This window comes from Alternaria metachromatica, assembly GCF_023757995.1.
Source record: "Alternaria metachromatica strain BMP 0045 chromosome Unknown scaffold_41, whole genome shotgun sequence".
Taxonomy (NCBI): Eukaryota; Fungi; Ascomycota; class Dothideomycetes; order Pleosporales; family Pleosporaceae; genus Alternaria; species Alternaria metachromatica.
The window spans coordinates 254,980-264,050 of record NW_026055532.1 but is presented as its reverse complement, the minus strand read 5'-3'; the positions used below and the strand labels follow the sequence as shown (position 1 = coordinate 264,050).

Sequence of the window (9,071 nt, the reverse complement as noted above, 5' to 3'; positions counted from 1 at the left end):
TGACCGTCCTGCAACGAATCTGTTGCAGGACGGTCATTCAATTTTATCAGCATGTACGGTGCAGAGAAACGACGTAAATGCTTTCTTACGCGGGATATGTTTCTATACACATATTTATACATAGCGTTTCGGAATCCATGACTCTTCCACGTAATGCTGCCGCTGCCTTCCATCGTCCAAACCGCACCCAGCTTCTTACGGCCTCATCTCAACCTTCCCCTCATGCCCCTTCATCGCCTCCTTAAACCCATCCCTCTGCAGAATCTCCGCCACCTTATCCATAACCTTACCCTCCCTCCTCCTACTATAATCACCCTCCTTCATCTCATACCCAGCCCTCGTCGCATCCTCCAAACTCTCATACTCCCAGATATTCGCCTTCATACCCACACCATGGTACTGATGTTTCTGCAGGAAAGCCAACCACGCCTTCACCACATCCGGGTGCCCATCTTGGATCTGGATCAACCGCCGCATGGTGATGCGCTCGAAGTTCTCCTGCGACTTCTTGAAGATGAAGTTGGAGCGTGGGACGGTCCAGCGTTCGGTTATGCGGGGGAGGGGAATGGGGCCTCGCGCGCAGAGACCCATGTAGTAGGCTGCGCGGACGGCGAAGTCGGCGAAGAGGAGGAGGTTGCGGATGTTGTAGGTGCGTAGTTGGAGGTCGCAGGTGGGCACGCCGTGTTCGGGCGTGCGGCGCAGGGGCCGCATGTGTACGGCTCGGACATTGATGGGGGTGCGGAGGGCTTCGAGGGCTTCGGCGGTTTTGGCGTCGAGGGGGGGTTGGTCGGTGGGGAGGGTGATGTTGTGTTCCCTGGTGTTGTTGTTAGAGGGCTGCGGGTTGGGATTGAAAGTCGGAAGGGGAGACTTACTTTGCCAGTTTGATAGGTTCCAGACCAGCGCGTTTGTACACCTTGAGGAGACCCAAGTGGTCAGGTGTGTTTTGTAACTCTTTCCATCTCTGCGCTGCCTCTTCGCGTGTCTTGGGCTCCCATTCTTCCTGACGCTGGTTGACTTTTTGTTGACTTGCGTATAGACTAGTGGATTGTCAGCACCTTCTTCTTCTTCCGTTCGTGTATCTTCGGCATATCGTACGTCTTGTATTCCTCCCGACTGATACCAAGATCCTCTAACCGCTGGTCGAGTGGCATGGTACTGTTCTCCAGCTCCAGCTTCAACCGACCCATAAGCTTGGCATCTTTGTCTTCTCTCGAGTCCCTCTCATTGCTCTCCTCTGATCTTGAGCTCTTCGCCCGCGAGAAAGTCTGTGTGTGTGGTCGGGGGGCGTGGGTAATCTGTACTGCGCATTAGCAATTGATGGACTCCCATAGGCAGTTCAATTGAAGTAGAAATACCTTTGGCCTCTTCGCCGGCCCCAAAAAGGAGCGCATACATCGTGGCGCTGCCATGCTTGATATCGTCGCACTCACCCACGTCCAACATCGAACTTCTTCCAGAGAGCCGATGGCGCTAGCCGCGATTCCGCCTACGGTCTTGGCGGCATCGGAATTGGCCGCGCCTTCCCTCTGCACCCTAGTCGTACCATCTCAAATTGTCACATGTACAAGATAACTTGTTCCTCTTGATACAAGATCGAACCTCTGCGATTCCTCGTTTTTCAACTGTTCTTGAAGAAGCACCTAACGATCAAGATGGAAACAGTTTCAGATATGGCTGCTGCACCGAACGCCTATGCCCGCGCTATGCAAACGGCCATGTACGTGCGCCAACAGCTGCCAGAGGCTCTGCAGTATCCCAAGGTGGCCATCGTGTGCGGTTCTGGACTGGGTGGACTGGCCGACACAATCGAGGCGGAACCGAAAGTCGAACTGGCTTATGGCACGATTCCAAACTTTCCCAAGAGTACTGGTGAGTGCAGATATGGAAGCATTATTTCGCTGCAGAGTTGATCTTGCGGATTGCACAGGAAGCGGGGTACTGACACCTTTGTTTAGTTGTGGGACATGCTGGAAAGTTTGTGTTCGGTCAGATTGGACCTCAGAAGACGCCTGTAGCGCTTCTCGTTGGACGGGCACAGTGAGTCACGGAGAAATCAGAGGCTCTGTTGCAAAGATGATGGTATTAATTTATGCAGCTTCTATGAAGGACACTCGATGGACCTTGTCACATTCGCTACACGAGTGTGCAAATTGCTTGGTGTCGAGACTATGATCGGTATGTCAAGAGAGCAGATGATCAGAGTCAACTGGCTAACCGTGGATGAAGTCACAAACGCAGCCGGCGGTCTCAACCAGACTTACCGCGTGGGAGACATCGTATGCTTGAACGACGTAGGTCAACCATTCTGAAGATGTCGAGCTCAATCTAACTCTGCTTAGCATCTCAATATGGCTGGACTGGTGGGCATTCATCCTCTGCGTGGACCCAATATCGAGGAGTTTGGCACGCGGTTCCCACCTCTGTCAGATGCGTACGACCTCGACTTGAGGGTGCGGACGCACAAGGCCTGGGCAAAACTAGGACTGGATAAACAGGAGCGACGGCTACACGAGGGTGTGTACGCGTTTGTGGCAGGACCAACGTATGTCATTCAAGTCCTTCTCCTCCCTCTACTTCGCTATGGCATCAAACATGTGCTGACCGTGTTCAAGTTACGAAACTCGTGCAGAATGCCGAATGCTCAGCACGCTAGGAGCTGATGTGGTGGGTATGTCGACTGTACCGGAGATAATCGTTGCCAGACATGCCGGAATGCGTATTCTTGCATTCAGTCTAGTTACCAACGTGGCTGTCCTCGAGGCAGGCGCCCGTGGTAACGATGCGGAGATCCAGACCATGAACAGGGCGGAACTGACTGAGCATTTAAGCCAAGGCAAGGCAAACCACGAGGAGGTACTGGAGGCCGGGCGGGAGGCAGCCAAGGACATGCAAGCCCTGGTCAAGCAGATCTTGTCCGATCTTCACGGCCAATGATCAAGGGCTGTGGTTACGGCGGGCCAATATGGTAACCGCCAGTGTGCCCTTTTAAATGTGCATCGCAAGCAGGCATACTTTCACAAGGGTGAGGCCTGAATCCAGAATAGAATATACCATCCACACGGTCCAGAACAAACAAAGTTCCGGTGTAGAATCGTCCTGGCATGTGGCCAGAAGCGACCAAGCAAGTCTCAAGGCTTGACGACCTTGCCCTTGTTTCGCTTCGCCTTCATCGCCTTGTAGTGCGCCTTCTTGCCGCTCTGCTTCGATGTCTGGATATCCTCGTACTTGCGCTTGAAACGGCCGCTGTCCTGTTCCTGGGCGACAATCTCCTCCAGCATAGTCTGCTTGCGCTCCTTGTTCTTCAAACGGCTGCTGTAGAACTCAGTAGCGCCTTCGATGATAGTGCCGACTTGAGAGAATGCAGGAACATCGCCCTTCTTGTTGTCCTTCTTGTAGTGACGGTGGGGGTCAAGGACGTTCCTCATCTTGAGTAGCTGGAGATCTCGGCGCAGCTCTGGGGTAAGGTCGGTCTTGGGCATGTTGAACCACTGTGCGCCAGCGGTCGCCTTCTTCTCCTGTGGAAAGCTGTTAGCATCGTGACTGACAACTTCAAAAGTAAAACTTGAGTGTGGTAATGCCTCAGTGTAACTATGAACTAATGGAGCCTCAGTGGTGCAGGAAGGCAACCAAGACGGCGCCCGAGTCTGCTCAGCTAAAAGTTTGGGATAATTTTCATCACAGGCATGCAAATGCAAACAGTGTGGCTTGAACGTACCTCTTGCTTCTGCTTCTTGATTTGAAGCGGATCCTCAATCTTCTTGATGCCGTTAGCCAAAGCCTGCTGCTTTTTGTCGACGAGCTTCGAGTGATCTAGGCGCGTGATGTTGCCGTCAGTCTTTTCGTAAGTATCGGCAATATGGCCGGGCTGCAGCTTCGGTAGCCTGAATGGAGCATCCGACTTGTTCGCGGGCTGCGCTGTGGCTGCCTTTGCGCGCATACGGACTGCAGCTTCATTAAGCAGCTCCCGTATCTGCTCATCCGAGAGTTCCTCATCGGTGTCCTCAGCGAGGAGCGGCTGGTGCGTTGGCAACTCCATGTTGGCGTTGTCCGGGAAGAAAGTGTTGGAAAATTTGAGGAACTTTTTGAGAAGCTCCGGCGCGCTAGCCAGTTCGGCCCGTGCGGCAGCGCTAACCGTTCTGGTCGCGATGCGCTCGCGGCGACATTACGTTCGCAGTCTCTCATACCATTTCCAATCCAAGGCAGCTGGATTGACAGTGATCCACCTCTGCTGCTACGCTAGGATTGCCCTGCCCCAAGGCTTCCTTCGTGTCTCTCGTGCACTCGAAATCAGTCCCGATGGTTGGGATCCGCCACGTCAAGCCCGCTGATGAAGCTCCAGAGTCAGCTTCACTCCTGGGCCGTCGCCTTTGTCATATTGTCTTATGACGCGTGCTCGCATATTCTGGCGCGCTCGAGAGAATCGGACGGTGAACAACTCATCACTGGCATGGCCCTGGTGTCTACGGGGCCAATGAGAAAGCGTCATCCTGACCAATAGCGCTCACATCCCGCATGCTACTCCAGCTGGGGCGGGATCAAGTTCGTCTCTCTAGCGTGGTGCCTCGATGTGAAGTGTGCTGCCATGGGCCACGATCGGTTCGAGTCTTGCGCCGGATGGAGATTGAATTGTGATAGAGGCGGCAGGAACATTGCGTCGCTACTGTGCTGTCACCTTGTCGGGCCTTGTAGAGAGATGTGGTGCGACGTGCATATCGCGCATATAAGCATGGCCGAAGCGACGATCGCAGCATCTTCTTCTGAAGAGACTCTAGTATGAGAAATACGACGTCAGAACATTGAGCGAATCCTGCACCCGCCCTATACTGCAGCCCGTCTTCGCCCACAGTTCTACATAATTGTCCGCGTCGTGAGTAACGTTGGGGCCCTTGCTTAGCTGTGGTTCGTTGACTCGTTAGAAACCCACCAACCAAGCATCAAACTCCGCGAATATATTCTCGTACTGGAATTTGATTCGTCGAACCAGAGCATAGGTCAGTTGCGCATTTGATACAACCTCACGAGTGTTGGTGCGATTGAGAAATAGAGTAATGCTCATCTACCATGGCAGGCCGCACACAGCAACGCCGCGGGAGCCTAAAGACAGGTACCTGCGCCTTCCCCGCCCACCTCTCCCGACCACTCAGACCGCATCTTCGACGGAATCACGACCTCGCCCTCCTCTCACAACACGCCCACCGCGCGACTCCGAGCAGCCATTGGACGTCCCGCGTTCCTTTCTGCACCGTCCCGCGACCGAGGAACAAGTATTGCCATCCAGACACGCCGCGGACTGACGCAGACCCTGTCCACCGCGTAACACTTGCGCAACCACGCCCAAGCCATGGACCAAGTCAACCTCCAGGGCCACGGCCAGCAGAAAATGCGCCAGCAGCCCCAGCAAGCTGCGCCGCGCAAATACGACGGCCAGCAGGGCAACCCCCTCTATGATCCCACCAACGGTGGCCACTATGGTACGTCTTCCCGCCCCAGCTGCATGCCACGCGACGCGGCGCTGGCTGTCGCATTCACCATGACATCCTGTGCTAACACCATACCGCAGGCGCATCCGCAGCAGTACGTTATATTCGCGCATCCGCGCCTATGCCAAGTTCCAGCCGCTGATATTTGGTCCAGATTGCCGCACAGAACCACGCGCCCGATCCACAGCTGTTCACCGGTTCGTGGCAGAACGTACGCACTCGCATCTGTCATAGCCACGATCGCACAAACTAACGCCTACAGGTCAACCAAGGACTCACCGGCAACTACCGCGACATCCTAAACACATACTGGCAGCAGCAGGTTACAAAGCTCGAGACCGACGAGCATGATTACAAGCTACACCAGCTCCCGCTTGCCCGCATCAAGAAGGTTATGAAGGCGGACCCAGAGGTCAAGATGATCTCAGCCGAAGCTCCTATCCTTTTCGCCAAGGGTTGCGACATCTTCATCACCGAGCTCACAATGCGCGCCTGGATCCACGCCGAGGAAAACAAGCGTCGCACTCTCCAGCGCTCCGACATCGCCTCGGCTTTGTCAAAGTCGGACATGTTCGACTTCCTCATCGACATCGTGCCCCGCGAGGAGGCTCATCCCCACAAGAGAAGTGCCGGCCAGAACGCAGCCGTACAGTCATCAGCAGCTGTGGTCCCTCCCGGGGCTATGCCTCAGCCAGTACATGCTCAACATTCCATGCCACCTCCCGACTATGGCCTGCAGGAGCATCTGGGACAGCAGCAGGAGTACCAGCAACCGCCCATGTACCCGGGTCCGATGCAAGGCGACCCCCGCGCCTATGCACAGCAGCCGATGTTCGACCCCAGCGTCTACACGCAATACCAGGTGGGCGGTCAGCAACCGCAAATGTACGCAGTCGGTGGTCAGCGTGGGCCTGACCCGAATGCCGATCCCCAGAGCTATGGCCGGTATGAGGCTGACCCCGACGACGCCGAAGGCGAGAGGGTCGACGCTGAGAGTTAGGAACGACAACGTTATCCTAGGCTCTGGAGCCTACTTCGACGTTAGCTCACTCACTTTGCATGCTATCATGTTGATGTAGTCTCCAGACCTGTCGGGTTTTTTTCTTGTGTAGGATGGTTCTATCAAGGCACAGGGGAGGTGATGGAGGCAGGCAATGAGTATGATCCAGTGTTTACGAGGCGTTGAGGGAGTTTGGGGATTTCTTGGGCACGGCCGCGGATGCGGATCGGTTAGCTTGTGGCAGCCTTATGAGCAGATATCCATTGATAGAGTAACAGCTTGCACCACCACCATGTTTGCCCATCAACAGTGCAATGAGGTGTGCTTGGGCCGCTTGAGCGCGGAGATGGAAACGACGTTGGCAGCATCCCGATCCGCTCCGGCAACTAAACTGGCTGAACATGACGAAGATCAGTCAGGGTCCATGGTCCACATCGCATCAATCTCTGGAGATCTTCACAGAAAAAGGTGGTACCGAGACAATCCAGGGGTCTGGGAAGCCTATTAGGTGGACTGCTGTCGATGATCAGACAGCCTTGCCCATTATCCCTCATCACTGACAAGAGTGCTCTAGACACTTCGTCAGCGGCCGAAGTACTAGTTACCGTACGCGGGCTAAGAAACATCTTCTCCAGTCTATGGATCCGTACCTGCGTCACAACTAGTGGGCATCCGACCTGCTCCGACTGCTCATGGCACCGAGGCTCGCTGCACATGCTTGGCTAACGCAGCGATAGCATGAGAATGCATCTTTTCTCTAAAGCCCATTATACAAGCTATCCACTTGGTATATGGAACAGCCTGGAGTCCACTACCAAGACTCTCAACAAGCACTCACGAAACTAACATTGTCACAAAGCTAGCCAGACTGTGCCGGGGGCATTAGACGGCCATTAGCTTGAAGCGTTTCCCAGACATACTCCCGCCGGTACCCCGCCAGGTCCGTGCTCCACCCCACCTTCCTGGATCCAACAGAACGGGCGCGTGGTGCAGCTCCTACCCTACTTTACTTCAAGCCACCTCCTTCTGCCTTCTTTTCTCTCACCGACTCTTCAACTCCTCTCTCAATCTCTCTTCTCGACTACCACTTTTCAACGCGTCTCCCGTTTACAAACTCACATCACAATGGTCAAAGCCGTAGTAGCCGGAGCCGCAGGAGGCATTGGACAGGTACGAGCTCGAGAGTACCTCAGGGACTTGTTCCTCTATGTTGCATCCCAGACTGACTGACATGACCTCGACAGCCCCTCTCTCTGCTCCTCAAGTCCTGCCAACACGTCACTGAGCTCGCCCTCTACGATGTCGTCAACACACCAGGTGTCGCTGCCGATCTGTCGCACATCTCGACCCCAGCAGTATGAGCTAACCCTAGCCCCGCATATGCATGGAGATACTGAAGGTGGACAGGCTGTCACAGGTTTCCTGCCAAAGGAAGACGGTATGCAAAAGGCCCTCACCGGCGCTGATGTCGTTGTCATCCCTGCTGGTATTCCCCGTAAGTCGAACTCATGCTGTTGTTGTGGTACCACAACCTAACAAATGCTCAGGCAAGCCGGGTATGACCCGTGATGATCTCTTCAAGATCAACGCCGGTATCGTTCAGGGCCTCATCGAGGGTGTTGCCAAGTACTGCCCCAAGGCGTTTGTACTTGTCATCTCCAACCCCGTCAACTCGACCGTTCCCATTGCCGCCGAGGTCCTCAAGAAGGCAGGCGTCTTCGACCCCAAGAGGCTCTTCGGTGTCACCACCCTCGATGTCGTTCGTGCTGAGACCTTTGTCGCTGAGATCACCGGCGAGAAGAACCCCGGCAACCTGAACATCCCCGTCATTGGCGGTCACTCCGGCGAGACCATCGTGCCTCTATTTAGCCAGTCAAAGCCGAGCGTGAACATCCCGGCTGACAAGATGGAGGCTCTTGTCAAGCGCGTCCAATTCGGTGGTGACGAGGTTGTTCAGGCAAAGGAGGGCGCGGGATCCGCTACTCTTTCCATGGCCTACGCCGGATACCGGTATGTTGCATACTCTCTACCAAGGTGCACTAGCTAACTGTGAATAGCTTCGCCGAGAAGGTCATCAAGGCCTCCAAGGGCGAGAAGGGTATCGTAGAGCCCAGCTACGTCTACCTCCCTGGTGTTGAGGGCGGAGATGCCATCTCCAAGGCCACTGGTCTTGAGTTCTTCTCCGTGCCTATCGAGCTTGGTGTCAACGGTGCCGAGAAGGCCATCGACGTTGTCAGCAGCGCCAATGACCAAGAGAAGAAGCTTCTCCAGGCCTGCTACGATGGCCTGAAGGGCAACATCAGCAAGGGCGTCGAATTCGTCGCGAACCCTCCCGCTAAGTGAGCGTACCCGGATGTCGGTACAGCTCCTACACAAACTCACATGCGCCTGTCTGTAGATAGACTATGAGCCGCCATGATGAGTATGAGAGATGATACTACGAGGACGTGCCTTGGGATATGCATGAATCTATGCTGATCTGAGCTGAAATATAAATGTTCGCACGACACAATACCATGACCCATTCCAAGTGACCTGCGTTGTTGCCATCATCACTTTCGTATGCATTAAGTTGCATCGGAATATGTGTC

General features: G+C 54.7%; 5 protein-coding genes across 5 annotated transcripts; 3 read left to right on the top strand and 2 right to left on the bottom strand.

The window, feature by feature from the left end:
- Window positions 1-195: 195 nt before the first annotated feature.
- J4E83_010176 (uncharacterized protein) lies at window positions 196-1,409 on the bottom strand (the record flags this gene model as incomplete). Its single annotated transcript, XM_049337058.1, has 4 exons — window positions 196-814; window positions 873-1,037; window positions 1,096-1,295; window positions 1,356-1,409. 4 exons carry the CDS (start codon window positions 1,407-1,409, stop codon window positions 196-198), a joined length of 1,038 nt encoding a protein of 345 aa, XP_049183902.1.
- Window positions 1,410-1,652: 243 nt separating this feature from the next.
- On the top strand, window positions 1,653-2,934 carry J4E83_010175 (uncharacterized protein; the record flags this gene model as incomplete). The annotated part of the gene is made up of 6 exons (XM_049337057.1): window positions 1,653-1,869; window positions 1,956-2,037; window positions 2,096-2,175; window positions 2,227-2,291; window positions 2,340-2,542; window positions 2,613-2,934. The coding sequence occupies 6 exons, from the start codon at window positions 1,653-1,655 to the stop codon at window positions 2,932-2,934; spliced, it is 969 nt and encodes a 322-aa protein (XP_049183901.1).
- A 194-nt stretch (window positions 2,935-3,128) lies between these two features.
- On the bottom strand, window positions 3,129-4,036 carry J4E83_010174 (uncharacterized protein; the record flags this gene model as incomplete). The annotated part of the gene is made up of 2 exons (XM_049337056.1): window positions 3,129-3,515; window positions 3,716-4,036. 2 exons carry the CDS (start codon window positions 4,034-4,036, stop codon window positions 3,129-3,131), a joined length of 708 nt encoding a protein of 235 aa, XP_049183900.1.
- Window positions 4,037-5,341: 1,305 nt separating this feature from the next.
- Window positions 5,342-6,480, top strand: J4E83_010173 (uncharacterized protein; the record flags this gene model as incomplete). Its single annotated transcript, XM_049337055.1, has 4 exons — window positions 5,342-5,471; window positions 5,561-5,574; window positions 5,635-5,691; window positions 5,743-6,480. 4 exons carry the CDS (start codon window positions 5,342-5,344, stop codon window positions 6,478-6,480), a joined length of 939 nt encoding a protein of 312 aa, XP_049183899.1.
- A 1,125-nt stretch (window positions 6,481-7,605) lies between these two features.
- J4E83_010172 (uncharacterized protein) lies at window positions 7,606-8,823 on the top strand (the record flags this gene model as incomplete). The annotated part of the gene is made up of 5 exons (XM_049337054.1): window positions 7,606-7,650; window positions 7,725-7,835; window positions 7,888-7,975; window positions 8,028-8,490; window positions 8,538-8,823. 5 exons carry the CDS (start codon window positions 7,606-7,608, stop codon window positions 8,821-8,823), a joined length of 993 nt encoding a protein of 330 aa, XP_049183898.1.
- Between the last annotated feature and the right edge of the window lie 248 nt (window positions 8,824-9,071).